At 43.7% G+C, this 14781-nt stretch overlaps 1 protein-coding gene across 9 annotated transcripts in view; it reads right to left on the reverse strand.

Annotated features, from left to right (window-relative positions):
* Positions 1-14781, reverse strand: part of huwe1 (HECT, UBA and WWE domain containing E3 ubiquitin protein ligase 1) — a 59158-nt gene that overhangs the window by 13809 nt on the left and 30568 nt on the right. For 8 of the 9 annotated variants that reach the window (XM_039801648.1, XM_039801644.1, XM_039801642.1 and 5 more), the window contains 28 exons: positions 13979-14195; positions 13769-13891; positions 13415-13652; positions 12273-12620; positions 9197-9319; positions 9002-9097; positions 8609-8878; positions 7691-7843; positions 7449-7576; positions 7236-7317; positions 6579-6755; positions 5893-6444; positions 5552-5747; positions 5246-5413; positions 4867-5015; positions 4714-4780; positions 4287-4510; positions 3972-4183; positions 3657-3839; positions 2787-2959; positions 2558-2697; positions 2354-2429; positions 2025-2123; positions 1760-1887; positions 1516-1675; positions 1075-1303; positions 769-947; positions 586-675 (listed from right to left, as the gene is read on the reverse strand). In XM_039801648.1, the coding sequence (XP_039657582.1) occupies positions 586-675; positions 769-947; positions 1075-1303; positions 1516-1675; positions 1760-1887; positions 2025-2123; positions 2354-2429; positions 2558-2697; positions 2787-2959; positions 3657-3839; positions 3972-4183; positions 4287-4510; positions 4714-4780; positions 4867-5015; positions 5246-5413; positions 5552-5747; positions 5893-6444; positions 6579-6755; positions 7236-7317; positions 7449-7576; positions 7691-7843; positions 8609-8878; positions 9002-9097; positions 9197-9319; positions 12273-12620; positions 13415-13652; positions 13769-13891; positions 13979-14195 (4980 nt within the window). The remainder of the gene's footprint in view (positions 1-585; positions 676-768; positions 948-1074; positions 1304-1515; positions 1676-1759; positions 1888-2024; positions 2124-2353; positions 2430-2557; positions 2698-2786; positions 2960-3656; positions 3840-3971; positions 4184-4286; positions 4511-4713; positions 4781-4866; positions 5016-5245; positions 5414-5551; positions 5748-5892; positions 6445-6578; positions 6756-7235; positions 7318-7448; positions 7577-7690; positions 7844-8608; positions 8879-9001; positions 9098-9196; positions 9320-12272; positions 12621-13414; positions 13653-13768; positions 13892-13978; positions 14196-14781) is intronic. The other variant, XM_039801645.1, reaches the window with a different exon arrangement.

Genomic DNA, 14781 nt, shown 5'->3' on the forward strand with positions numbered 1-14781 from the left:
GTAAATGCCAATCACTTCAGTGATTGTTTCATCCCATTCAGCTTCTTGTGTTTAAAGGCTGCATTTTCCTCAGCCCGGTGATCGGCACATCAGGGTAATGCCGTCAAATGTACATTAGCACGTTGGATGAGTTTCCAACCTACCCTACAAAGGTGGAGCAACACAGACACGGTCCTCGTCTTATACACAGCCCTCACCGTTGCTGAACTTGCTGGCGAGTCTTCCAGCTCCGCTACACTGACTCTCACGCCGATCTGCTTGCCTGACAACTTGTCCACATCGGTGGCCAGACTTCTAACAGTTGCCCATTCTAACCGACGAGCTAACTTTAGCTTGTTACTAGCACGGTGTGAGATGTTTTGTTTTCTTTCCTGACAACTTATCGTGCCTGAGCTTGGATGTTTAGGCCAGAGCTTGCGCACCATGTCTGTATACTGAAACAACATTTATGATGCTAAGGTATTTATTTAATCCTACGAAAGAACATGAAATTATTTAAGACCATGGTAAACGAAATTTGTGATTTTTAAGGCCTTATTTTTAGAATTTAAAGACTTCAATCCCACAGGTACCCTGCCAACCTACCTGCTACACAGTCGTGCATACTCTCAGCATCCAGCACTTTACACTCATCTGTCCATCTAGTTAAGGCAGTGGGAATACTAGATAGGGTGCCTTGAGAGACAAAAAGAACAACCATGTTAGGAATTCAAGCGAATACTAAACCTAAAGACTGTTATATTAATAACAACCCATAGTGATTCTCACCTGCTTGTCCCCCTGTGCTACTCTGCTCATGGAAAAAGTCATCCAACAACTCGTCATCAGAACGAGCAATAATGTGCACATCCTCATTTCCGACCAAAAGGCGGGCCCTACCCCGAGATTGCAGAGGCAGAGAGCTAGACAGCTGTAAAATGTCTGCTGCAGCACTGGGGCCCAACAATCTAAAGAATGGAGTAGAGGAGGGACAGAAATTTTATTTAGCATGATCCCTTAAAAAGAATGGTGTTGTAACAGATGTTGCAAAACAGATGTTTTGTTTAACAAAGACACAAAAAAACATGCTTTCACCTTTGCAAGATGAGCGGAGGGTTAGGCTGGCGGTTGCCAGGGTAGTGCACATGGATGGTGTGTCCGCTGTTTGCAGTGAGCTGGCGCAGTGTTCGCTGGCTGCGACCCATGCCCTGTGCCAGGCGGCTGCTAGTGCCTGCCACACCTAGGGTGAGGGAACCATGGTCTGCATGGCGCACCATCAGTGGGTGGGAGCTGGGGATGTTGCCTGGGGAGGGAGGGATGTCAGCTGATGGAAAAACAACAGAAAACAGTAGGCAGACATTAGGGGGGACAGCTCTGGCACAACCCCAAGTAATGTTTATGACAAATAAAGCTAAACAAAAATTAATTTCCTGCATCATCTGTTTTTGTTTATAATTCTCCTAATTTGGAATGTCCCAAGCTTTAGTGAGTGATGTGAGAAGAGAGTTAATGTTGGTAATAAATCATCCTGCTTACCATTGTTGGAGAACATGTTGTCAAACTCTATGATGAGGTCATCATCCCTGTCAAACCTTTCGAAGCGGATGTGTGGTGCAGCATTAATGTCAGGGAAGTCCTCATCCAACTCCATCTCTGAACCTTCATCATCATCATCCTCATCTCCTTCTTCGTCATCCTTGAGGAAAAGTAGCAGCCATGAGTCTTATGGATAAGCAAGAACCAACACTTGTTTACTGAACCTCATTGAATTAGTCCATACTTGATCCTCCTCTTCCTCTTCTTCCTCTTCCTCCTCTTCATCCTGGCTGTCTTCATCATCATTGCTGCCACTAGAATCTTCCTCCTGTGTGTGCTCCTCATCCTCTGGTTCCAGTATGTTCATGGAGTCTGATAAAAGAGATAAACGCAGAGTCCCTTACAAGAAGATCTTAAAAACTGAGAAGCCGTCAGTGCAACCAGTCGCAACAACTGTTCAGTTATTTACTAAGATGAACACACAAAGTTCTGTTGTGCCAATGTCTTACCTTCCCGGTTAGCCTGAAGAGTAGATGCCTGGCTAATATTGGAGGGGGCCTCATCCATCAACACATCCTCTTGCGATTCATCTTCCCCACTGCGTCCCACTAACCGAACACACAACAAGTGATACATCAGCTCTGGGTGTCCTTGCTTTTTTGAAATACAGGGAGCTGTGATTCCAGTGTGCAGTTAACTCCTTGTGTTGCAATTTTATAGATTGTTTTTTGTATCCACTAACTACCCACTGAGGTTTAGCTGCGCACAACTACTCCCACATTTTCCTTAACCGTTTACCATCTACAGTCACTTTTCCCTCATTTGTCAAGTGGCTTACCTATAATTGTGCTGTTGACCGTGCCAGCATCTCTCTCCAGCAGCTCATCAATCAGATCAACCAACTCATTTTCTACCTACAAGCACAGGAAATGAAATAAAAAAATTTTAATGCCTATCTTTATGCCATCAATTATAGATGTTACAGATGAGGTAATGTGTTGAAATACTATTTGAGTAATGTGTGTAATCCAATGCCAATCACCTGCATAGCCTGTGTGCTGAGAACCTCTGGCTGACCAGCAATAACCACCGTGTCTCCCTCTGTCTCTCCATCCATCAGATCATTGTCTGTTCCCTGCACCCTGTGGTTGCCCTCCACAGGCTCTGCCTCACCGGACTCTCCTGGAATAGATGCCACAAATCAGCAACAGACATTTGGAATTTCTTGATGTAGAGTGTTGAAGGTATCTCATCTCATTTGATATGCATACCTGTGTCCTGAGTGTTGCTGTTGCTGTCCCTGGCAGTGCCCACAGTGTCATGTTCAGCCTTGTTCTTGCTGGAGCCTCCTTTTCCCCCAAACAGACTGCTGGGCTGGTTAACAATGCGGGACAGTGTCTCCAGAGGCTTCAGGGCTGCATTTACTGTGTTAGCCATGTTGGGACTAATACAAAAGATGTAAAGGAAGAATATAGAGTAAGTACTTTTTTGCAGCGCCAACTTGATTCTGAAATAGAACTACTAAACAGGCAAGTTCAACATTGTCATGCTAGTTTTGCATTATCTGTTTTACTAAGCTTAAAATGGGTGATCCAGGAAAGCCAGGGTTACCAACAGACTGTCAACCCTGGGTTCCGGTTGCCATGTTGATCTAACCCCAGTTAGAATGGAGACCGCTTCAGGATACCAAAAAGCCTGGGTTAAACCCCAAGTTAAAGGGTCCCTGTGGCGTTTTAGACCTCTAGTAGCGCTACGGCACAGTTTTTCTACGAGTGTCTCCTTGTCTCATGCACGCTGGTGACCCAATACACAGTCCAGTCAATGGTGTCACACTATTCCACCGATCAACAGTTGGAATGAACATGTCAAGATATGCAGCAATGCGCCAACAAAAGGCAGGAAAGACTACAAGCAGGATTTAAAATACGGGTTTGTTTTATGAGGAAGCAACAATAGACCTATTTGTTAGACCTCAAGAACACACACTGTGTTTTTGTGAGTAACACTAAATGTAACTTTTGTTTGTTTACAAGAAAACTCCACAGGGCCCCTTTAACTAATTCACAGATCACACTTTGTGATGCAGGCTACTGGTCTACTATCTAAATGTAAAATCAAATTACTATTGTGTAATCAAATACCTGGACAAATCCAAGCTGTGAGGCACACGGGCCAAGTCGTTGACCAGTCCTTTTTTAAGAAAGAGCCGTATGATATTGTTCATGCCGTTGTGTTGGGTCTTGGCTGCTGCTGTGCTATAGAAACTGGACGTGGAAGGACATGATTCCATGATGGTGCTGATAATGCACATCACTGCCTGAAGCCTGGCAGAAAGATGGATGAGGACAAAGAGTGAAAATGAGTGTATGGGTTTGTACAGATCTCTATAAATTATCAATCAACCAAGGGTTATAGCATCATCATCATCAGGTTTACTTATTTTTTATGCTACTTACCTGGCATGTTTTTCAGCACCTTCTGCCATTGCTAGTGCTCTACTGAGGGCAGCCTTCACCTCATTGACCAGGGCCACCTGGGCATCAGTGCCCGTGCCGGCAGCTGCCAGGCTGGCTAGGAAGAGACGTGCCAAGGCTGGGGTATCCTTGTCTTCCGAATTCTGAGTATGGGGCAGTAAGTGGTCGAGCACAAAGGCTAGAACACTGCAGTCCTGTTAGGATACAGGGAGGTCAAAACAAGTTATGAGGAAATAATTATAGTAAAGGCATGACAATATACAAGTGTGAAAGACATGACTTTATTTAACTACCAACCTCCTTAATAAGCTCGGACTGTCCAGCAGTGTAGCAGTAGGACGCGATTAGAGTTGCGATGCCCACGTAGGAGCGCACCAGTTCAGCCAGCAGTCTGAGGATGGTGGAGGTAGGCATTAGAGGCTTGCTTGCCTTTACCTTAGCTGCTTTACCCTCCTCTGAGCTGGTACTTTTCTCTCCCTCCTGTTCTTTCTTTTCCTCTCGCATCTCTTCTGGTGTGGAAGCTGAAGAAGTTAGGACAATGAAATGAAAGGATACACAGATAATATACAGTACATACACTAATATGGTGGATCTGGAGCAACACAAACAGTAACAACACAGACAGCTAATCAAACAATGTGATTAGGGATGACAGAGTATCTGATATGTGCAGTTACTTTGCACAAATATTCCCACATACTTTCAAAAAACCTTATAGACTCACCTTCTCCTTGTGGTGTGCCAGACTGGGAAGACTCAGCCACAGCTCCATCAGCAGAAAACACTTGAGCCTGAGAAGAAGAGACAGCTCTATTGTTAACTGAGGAGATGACACATTTCATGTTTCAATATAAGACAACTTGTCATTGAGACTCACGTTGATATGGAATGCAGACTGGGAGTCAAAGTCGCTGCCCTGCCGGGTTAATCTATACTGCTGGTAAACGTCATCACCAACATCCTGCAATATCTGGCACAGGTCTGGTCCACCAGGCACCGCTGCAGCACGTTCTTCTGGACGCTCAGCTGAGAGAGAGAGAGAGAGAGAGAGAGAGAGAGAGAGAGAGAGAGAGAGAGAGAGAGAGAGAGAGAGAGAGAGAGAGAGAGAGAGAGAAAAAAAAAAAAAAAAAAAAAAAAAAAAAAAAAAAAAAAAAAAAAAAAAAACACTTAACTGAAATGTTCAAATTACTATTTCCATTAAATCTACATATACGCCCTTCAAATGGACAGCTGTGGGGATCTTATTAACGTCTTACGTTCTTCAGGAGCGTGGTAAGCAGCCAGAGCATTGAGCATGTCATAGATGACCTCCTTGATCGTGTCAGGGATAGGGGGTAAGGGGGACAGTTTCAGAGGAGTGGTCTTCACCAGCTGCACAGCATTGGGCCCCTTAATTCGAAGGTTCTCAAACTCGTCATCAGAGGCTGTAAAAAGAGTGTAAGCTTTTTAGGATTAAAGAAATGTAGACACAACTGGGTAGCTAAATAAATCTATCAATCCAATTTACAGTACTAGCAATGTTAACTCTAATCTAAAGTTACCAGACCTACTTGCACACTCACCTGTGCCAGCCCCCCGGGGTGCAGGCAGAGCTATGCGAACACAGTTGTTGGCAGTTTCAGCGAAGCATTCAGGGTTACGGCAGGCAGCAGGGCCCAAGACTCGAAGAATATAATTGATTTCTCTGGAACCAAGGCTGCCTGACACCACTCCTGAGGTGGTGCTACCTGCTCCGCTGGTCACGGCAGACCTCACCACCTGGCAACAAATTGAGGAATTTGTTTATGGTATCAACAGACTTGTAAGAAAAATCTGAAAATGCAACGGTGATGCAACACAACTAACAGACAGTATCTTCATATACTGGCGGATCCATTTAAAAAATATGAGAATAGACTCAAACCTTCTCCATTGTGTGCCGCAGCGTGGCCGGATCTTCTATGATGTGTCTAAACAGCAGAGTGACAAGCGGGGTGAAGCCATTAAAGCCAGAGCTCTGCGTTAGCCCCAGAATCATCCGTGTGCTCTTCAGCTCAGCAAACATCATGGCATAGTGGTGATTGCGTGTAAGACGCAAACATAGACGCAATGTGGCATGGAGAGTGTCTGGGTCCACAGGAACACTTATCATACTGACACAGGCACGAATAAGAACGGTGGTCATGTCCTCAGTCAGGCCTTGTACAACTATATCAGCACTCTGAGAGTTATCAGGCTCCAGGGAAGATGTGGGGCCAGATGTGGTCTCCTTAAGCTGGCTGGAATCCTCCTTAGGAACACTCATCTCCACTGCCGCTCCTGAGTCCAGGTCAGTCTGCGTTTCCTCCGCTTTGCTCCTGTCTCCCTCTTCTCTCTCTGAGTCAGTAATGCTACCAGCCTTGGCAGGCTTGGGAATGCGAGGCACTCTTTGGACAGTCAACATCACTGGCCTCCTGTTACCAGTCTCTTCATTTACCTGCATGATAGAAAGGTGTTAAATTAAACAAAAGGAAAACTAACTCTACTAACGCAACCAAACATAAAATCAAAGAATCAATGGATTGTAGTTCGGGGGTATTCTTTGGCAGTGGAGAAAGTGTTTATGTATACCTGCACCATGGTGTTAAACTGCACAGTGTATCTCCGGCGACCAGCTGTGAAGCGGACACTGCTCTCCCCAGCCCTCCATGCTGAGTCAATGGTACTGTTGTTTGATGCACTGTAACTGCACCAACGGCCTGAGCGGTCATCAAACCATCGCCAGTTATTCCCATTGGGTTGCAGATACTAGAGGACAGAAAGGGAACTTAATAATTGTACAAAAATGCACAAAACACCACCAACACCTTACAATGTAATGCAAACAGTTTATTCAATGACTTTTGACACAAACGCAACTAAAATGTATTATAAAGTGGGCAAGGTTGTAGTTTTGAAAGACATGTTGTATAGGATTGCATTTATTACCATGTTTTGCTCACCTCTTCTATACTCCGTACCCAAATGTACATGTTCCTGTTTAAATACAGCTCATTCAAGTCTTAAATAAAGAAAGCAATGAGCATGCAGTCAAGAGGCCTATCGCAGGACGATGCAATGTAATAATGCAGTAGTATTTACTTGCTTCCACCTTTTACTCTTTCCATTCATGTAGTCATAGTGCATCGTTGTCTATACCTGTGCTTGGAACTTTGCATAACTATTTCAGTATCTAACTTTACAATTGTAATCTGTACCTGTGGTTTGGTTTATAAGATTGACTTATACCTTGTTCATTTGTTCCCTGCGCTTTGAAGAGACTGCCATCTTCTCATAGAAGTCAATAATCAACAGTACTGGTGTGATCCATCTGCAGAAAAAGGAAGTCATTTAATATGATAAATACCAATTCACAACACAAATTAGGGCTCTCATGGTGAAGAGCTGGTGTAACATTTGCAAGTAAAGATTCGTATAAACACAGGGCTGAGCAAAACCCACTTTGGTGTCTGGATGTCTTTCTGTTCCTTAGCAGCCTGCAGACAGGGCTGCACAACCTCAAGCAGCTTAATCAACAAATCAAGAATCCCACTGTTCTCCACAACTCTGGCACCCAACAACTTCAGTTCCTTCAGAAACAGAAACCAACAAATTATTATTTGGGATGTGTAGATTAACAATGACAAAAAAATATTTTCTGTGTGAAAATTTTAAGGTTACAACTTTCAATGCGTTTCCGTTACCTCAAAGAGCAACGTGAGCAGCAGAATTCGTGTTGCCAGCTTGGAGGCTTGGGGCAGTGTGGCCATCTGTCTGGTCCACTCAGACACAGTCTTTGTGTCACTGGTAGTCAGGGGCTCAGCTGCCTTAATGAGCACGTCTGCTGCCTCCCACACCTACACACAACATGAACACAATCAGGCTGGTACAAGAATGTTGTGCTTCTATTGCCAAGACTTGACTTTTAAAGATGTTACCACGGTCCCTTGTAATGAATGATAACACAAACATACATAATGGCTTACAAAGCTGCATCTGCATTCAAGACATGTTACTCGCTGAAAGCTAGGGCTGTGCAATGAATCAAAATTTAATCTGCTCCCAATGATCACAAAAACAGAATCGAGAAAAACAATTATTTAGCTCATTACGTTTTGCAAGTAAACTTATTTTCTTGTTTTCTGAATGAAAAAATGAAGTTTAAACAGGAAAAATATTAAGGCAAATTTCAGTTCTTTTCTTCTTTTTACTATTGATTTATTGAATTTTTAAGTTCAATAATTGCAACATCTTTCCAGAAGTCAATGAGTAATCGTGTTAAATTATCGTGATTTCAATATTGACCGAAATAATCGTGATTATATTCTTTTCCATAATCGCCCAGCCCTACTGAAAGCATTTACTCTAAAATGCCTAACAATCAATTACAAAGACAGACACAAAGACAAATTATATTCAAATGAATGCAAAGCTGCATCTCTCAATTTAATACTAAGCAAAAAATAAGATAGCCTTAATTGCAGAGATCATCAATAAAACAGGAAATTGGAAATATAAAAACAGGATTGAACTCATCTTCCATGTCCCCTATACTCTGAACTTAAATGTATAATAGGCTCCAGAGAGCAGACTGCAATGTAAACATGCATTTATCCACTGACCTGATGGACAACCTGGCCGAGGATGAGCTCTCTGTATTCGGGGCCACTCCTCTTAATGGCAGTCATCAGCAGGTCACAGAGTCTGTAGACCGTGTCAGGCAGCTCATCCAGAAGATGGAAGCAGCCAGGCAGCATGGAGTCAGTAAAGGTATGCAGCTCCTTGGGGTCTAGTGGCTCAGCCTCCATGAAGCGCTCCAAGCAGCGGGCCTCCTCCTCTTCTGCCCGCTCCCTGGCTCTCCTGTCCTCTTCCTCACGTCGACGTGCTGCTTCCTAAAGCAGGCACAGAAATAATCTTAAAAGCTGCTCAGCTAAATCGGTAAGTTATTCAATTATGGAAGTTTCATTTAGCAACAGATAGTTTAGAGTGACATTTTGTTTTTGAGGGTGACACACCTCAGGAGAGTCAGAGCGCTGCTCCATGCTGACCTCTTGTCCAAGTGACATGGCAATGGCCCTCATCACCTGGTCCTCTTCGGACATCGTCAGGTCCTAGTTTGAACAAGGGGAACAATGTCAGCAGCCTGAATTTGACTTATGAAAGTTACAAAGAATGAAAGCATGTGTGTGTTTCTGTCTATGTAAACTTACTCTTACTGCTCCACCAAGAAGTGGTGGAGGGTGAGTAAGTAGGTACTCTGTGGCCTGCTCCATGGTGCTAGTGTTCAGTAGGGCCTCCATGGCATGCTCCCTTGAGAAACCCATATCCATCAACTAAAGCACCACACAAAAAGATAAAGAAGCATTTTTACAGTTAACAGAGATGGTGTCATGAGCGAAGGGCAAATATAAAGAAGGGGGGATTATGAGGCTCTGAGGACTGAAAAATGTAAAGTCAAAGACACTTGGTATCATTATGAAAGACAAGTAGCCATTATTCCACTCTCCTCTCTTTCTTGTGTAGTGCACACAATGTCTCTAATGCATCCAATCATCATCTCTCTCTTTTCAGTCCCAACTCTCCAACCTTTCTCCATCCATAACTCCTTGTCTCTCCCCTCTACATTTCTCCCACTCTCCCTGATGGCTCTTATACCTGCTGGAGATGCTGCTGGCGGACCTGCGCATGCCTCTCTCTCCCTCTGCACCTTCCCTGTTATAAAACACATGGTGGCCCAGGATTCAGTGCATGCAAAAATGTGGGAGAGGAAGATTGATATGGACAACACCTCTGTTTTAGTGTTTTACAGGGCTGTTTAGAGTTAGGTTTTTCCTGCATAGAGAAAGTTTTGGCAGCCCCCAAAGAGGTTTTAGCCAGCGTCAAAGAAAAATCACGTGCGCCAAAATGTCTGATTTTCAGCAGCCAGCCTCCCTCTCATCCACAGCCACTATATTCACATGCGGCTGGTGCTGATTTGGCTGGATGTGAACGCTCCGCTGTGAAGCTAGCGCTAAGGGGCTCTCCGTTTGCAGTCACGCTGTACCTCTCTCTGCTGCCCTGGTGACCGGCGGCTGCAGAGCGCTCAGCCTTACACGTCTGTTCTGTTTGGTCTATCAGTAATAAATTGAGACAGTTTCATAACCTGTGAAAATGTCCCGTAGTCACGTTAAATAGAAGTCCAATTCCGTGTTTTGGTACAGTTGGTTTTAAGACCTGATGCGAACCGTACGGTAGTACGCATGAAAACCACATGCGCTCGCTTTATCAGCATTGCCCTGACTCCCTGAAAAAGCTGCAGAGGTGGTGTCGTCCTGCTCCGTCTCTGCCGCTGTTCATGTAACAGCGGCAGTTAAACTGTATTTCAAACTATGATCGTTACATTTGCAATTAATCCACGGTTCAGATGCACGCTGAACCGTAGGGGCGGTCCATTAAACTTCACTAATAATTTACTGATCAATAGAATGTTTTTCAAAACAGAAAACATTACACTTTATAACGTTTTGTATTCATAACGATACAAATTAGCTACAACAGTAAACAGCAGTAACTAGGGGTGTCATGATTCTCCAAATCCTCGATTTTTATGTTTGGTTTTTTTTAAAGCACAGGTTGCTATGCCATTTTTAGACTAGACTTTTATGCAATATAATATCTGACCTTTGTTCGCAATGTACCACACTACATTGACACATTTTTATTTTACTATATCTCTTTACATAAATATTTTTTTCTACTACTATGGGCTAACAGTTAATATAAAAAAATGATCAGACATACATTTAAATGCCCTCTGTAAATAGACCGTATTACATGGCTATGCTGCTGCCTGCTGGTAGGGGCAGTAAATTACAACTTGACCCACTTTCACTTAACTATGGAGCCGTAAAGTCACATCTCCGTGATCTGCGTAACGACAGTACAGTGGAAGGTTTGCCTTTAACAGAGCGACATTAATAACCGAATATACCATCATTACTGAGATTAAACTACATTCTCTGTTATATTCGCACTGAATAACGCATTCAATAAACCGAACCATAACTCTTGCAGCCCACATGAACAGATGCGTATTATTAGCTCACATAAAATAGCTCTGTTCTAAAAAGCCTTTTAAAATGTCAATGACGTCATACACATATACGGCCAGAGATACTGCTTTACGGCAAGCTCTGAGTCGCTTCCTTTGTTCTCTCGAGGCATCGACAACACAGCTAACAGGTTCGGCTTTCCCTGTTAATACATGTGCTAGAAAGAGGTTTGCTGAGGTTTTAAAGACCACACCGAAATATTCACTCTGATATTCAGGCTCTACTTCGGATGCAGTCAAGCGGGATCTCCGATCGTAATCACTCCTTCACTGACCAATCAGCATTCATTAGCAGAATGCTACCGTGTTATGGGCAACAACGACTCACCCTGTAAGAAAACTAAAAGGACATAAGTACTCGTTCATTCAACTTTCGACCTATAACCCATGTTGAACTTGCAAAAACTACAATCAAATCTGAGGTTTCTCAACGACAATCAGGCGAAAGAGACAAATTTAGCCGTCTAGCTCCATAGAGTCCCATTCATTTTGCACTGGACCGCGATCATCCCCAGTGGAACTCTGGTGGAACTGCAACCAAAATCCGGTACAATGGGGCTGAATAGGGAGTGGAATGGCTTTCCGTAGACCGGCTTTGGTTGCACGTAGGGAAAAAAAAAAAAAATGTAGCTTCCACTTAAGGGGCCCCATCTTGCACCCTGCGCAGCACAGTGCCAAGCCTGACACAAGTGTCTTTGCTAGTTTAAGACCGACGCTGTTGTCAATTTCCCATCCAGCGCCCGCGACTAGGTTTAGTGTCTGACAGGGTGGGGGGCGTGGCATCACGATGGTGGCTCTCCATCGTGATGTTGGTCAGCCATCACAATGGACGACGATATTGTCGATAATATCATCATCAACCCTGGTGTGTCTCCCCCCTAAAGGCCAATTCTGAGCCAGGGAAAACTCTGAATACACAATTACGTAGTTAACTTGTGGTAGCAAAACATCCTGCAGTAGTGGCACAGCAAGCTGAAAAAGATGATGAGGCTGCAGGAACAAACCACAGCCCAAAGTAAAAAGAAATGAAGAAACCAATGAATGTACACATTTTGTCCCAAGTTGTTCTTGGACTATTAGCCTAAAGATGAAAGCCCAGTATTATAAAAAGTGTGTACAAACATTACAGGATGTGAACAGTGATAAAGGAAACATCGGACAAGCGTGCCCAAGTGTCAGACAGCTTTCCCACATACCTGTGTAAGCTGGGCCTGGTTAACCTGGGGGTCACGGCGGGGGGTAGAATTGGTTGAATCCTCAGCTGATCCTCCTGCTGGTCCTGCAGGCGTTGTTCCAGTCGCTGCAGGTGCCTCCCCACTTGTTGTAGATGCTCCAGGGGCCCCGCTAGGTGCCAAAGAAACAGTGGAGGCCGCTTCGTCATCTGGGCGCACAGTCCCCTCTCTCTCTTTGGCCAGGCGCTCCTGAATGACCGGCTCCCCTCTCAGGATGTGGCAGAGGATGGCCAGCATGGATTCAGCCATTCTACCTCCATACACCTTCAGCGGCTTCCTGTTCCACAGACTGCGGATGCAGCTGAACGCAGCCTTGATGAAGAAGAGACTGTGTTACAATAATAAAATCACCTAAAATGTTCTCGCTCATCCTTTTCAGAGAGGTCTTGGAACTTTGTTGCATCAGAGTTTGTTGTTCTTTTCTCAACATGGTATTAAAATGCAACAACAACCTGTTTTCTTTTTTTTCCTTTTTAAAGAGAGCAGGGAGAAATGATATGGTTTCCATTAGGGGTGTAGTGTTGTTTTTTTTTTTAAACGTTCAAAAATATTCATGTAAGACAGTGGTTCATGTTTAGGTTGTGTTTAAACCCCCTACCGCTAGATGGCTATGCTGAGACACACCACTAGTGTCCTTGCCTAACAGTGCGCAGCAGGGCCTGACTTTTTGCTAGAAGCTAACAATGTAGCTATGGCTGAACTTTGGCCTACTTTAGCATATAAACATTAGCTTACTAAGAACCTGTGAACCACAATCCCAAACTAGCAGTTTGATTTTCTGTCTACTGAATTATTTACCTAAAGTAAACTTCTTTGACTTATGAACATGTCTATTTTTAAATATTAGTTTTTCTAAAATTATACTTTAAAAAAATCCCAATATATATTGCCTTACGCACAGTGTCAAAATATATTGTAATATATTGAATCGTGACCCATCTATCGTGATACGTATCGCATCGCCAGATTCTTGCCAATACAGTCCCAGTTTCCATCTTTTCTCATTTCCCTGGCAACTGTGTTTTCACAAGTTTAGCCAATTGAATGCCACACATAATGAAGGAACCAATAGACTCATTGGAATTCTATAGCTAGTGGATACCGACCTTCTGGGTGACTATGAGAAACCGAAGGGCGCTGAACTGGGGCATGGTGGGTGTGACCCCAGGCATTTTAGCTGGCAGGGAATGGGGTGAGTCCAGCACAGTGCTGGGGTTCACCATTTTCTCCACCAGCATTAACCAGGCATCGAGGAACTCCCCTGTCCCATCTGGTAGGTCAGTATGCTCCAGACCCTCAGACACAGGCACCTTCCCACCCATTGACAGGGCCCAGTTAAACGTCCTGCACAAAAGCAATACAAACAATACAAATCCTGTTTAACATAGAATTTAAAATATGGATATTTGCAAGAATATTTTGAAGATACAATACTGTTCTTGTCATATGCATGGACTTACTCAAATAAGGCATCATGACCCCCAGAGCAGAAGAACTTTTGCAACATGAGATGGTAGGGGTACTTCCTCTCATCAAACAGCATGGGGGATGTGAAGCCCACTGAGCAGATGAAGAAAGTCAGCCTGCCAGAAAAAAAAGAAAACAATCCATATCACCGCTTTGTGCAAAGCACATAATAGAAAATGGTAGCTGGGGTAGTCTGCCCTTACCTGAAACGAGGGGTGGGTGTGTACGGTGGGGGCTGCCAACTCAGACCCTTGGTGAGAAGCTTCGTCAGGGCAGAGGCAGTGGCCCGGGCAGCAGGCGTGGGGGTCGTGCCTGTGCTTGTAGCATGGTGGGAGCGGCGCTGGCGCACTGGTGAGCCCACACACAGCTTCACCAGCAGACCAAAGAGCTCAGCCAGAGCCCTACCTAATCGAGATGAAGCTGTAAAGACACAAGGTTAGTGAGAGACGATAAACTCCTGGGGATTTAAGGAAACTTAAGACATTTTGTTTTTTTGAAAAATGAATCCGTTAAAAATATTAACGCTCTGCACCCTCAGGTATTTTTGACAACCTCTGGTCCGTCTGGTTTTATTTTCTAAAAAAGCTTGTAAAAACAAAAAAAAAAAAAAAAAAAAATCAACCCTGTAGTCCACAGTCAGTCAATCTATGAACACCTTTTTTCAGGAAAAAACTGGGCTATTAGAATATTTGTGCTGCATTGAGGTCACTTGAATGTTAAAAAAAGGTTATAGGACCATAAAGACAAATAAATAAAACGGAACATGAATCTCAGATATGTATTGATATCACACACACAGCAATAAAAGCTAAGCCAATCTCCTTTCTAAAACACTTCTCATATGTATTAGGAGTCAAACAGTGAAAACATAAACATAACTTATACAGTGGACAAAATATCTAAATTTTTCAAAACGGACGCTTTTGCCCTCATGACATTCACTTATGCCAATACTCAAAATAATAATGTCATATTAATTGATATCACACACAGCAACTCTACACAA

The sequence above is a fragment of the Perca fluviatilis genome, chromosome 5 (assembly GCF_010015445.1).
Source record: "Perca fluviatilis chromosome 5, GENO_Pfluv_1.0, whole genome shotgun sequence".
Lineage (NCBI taxonomy): Eukaryota > Metazoa > Chordata > Actinopteri > Perciformes > Percidae > Perca > Perca fluviatilis.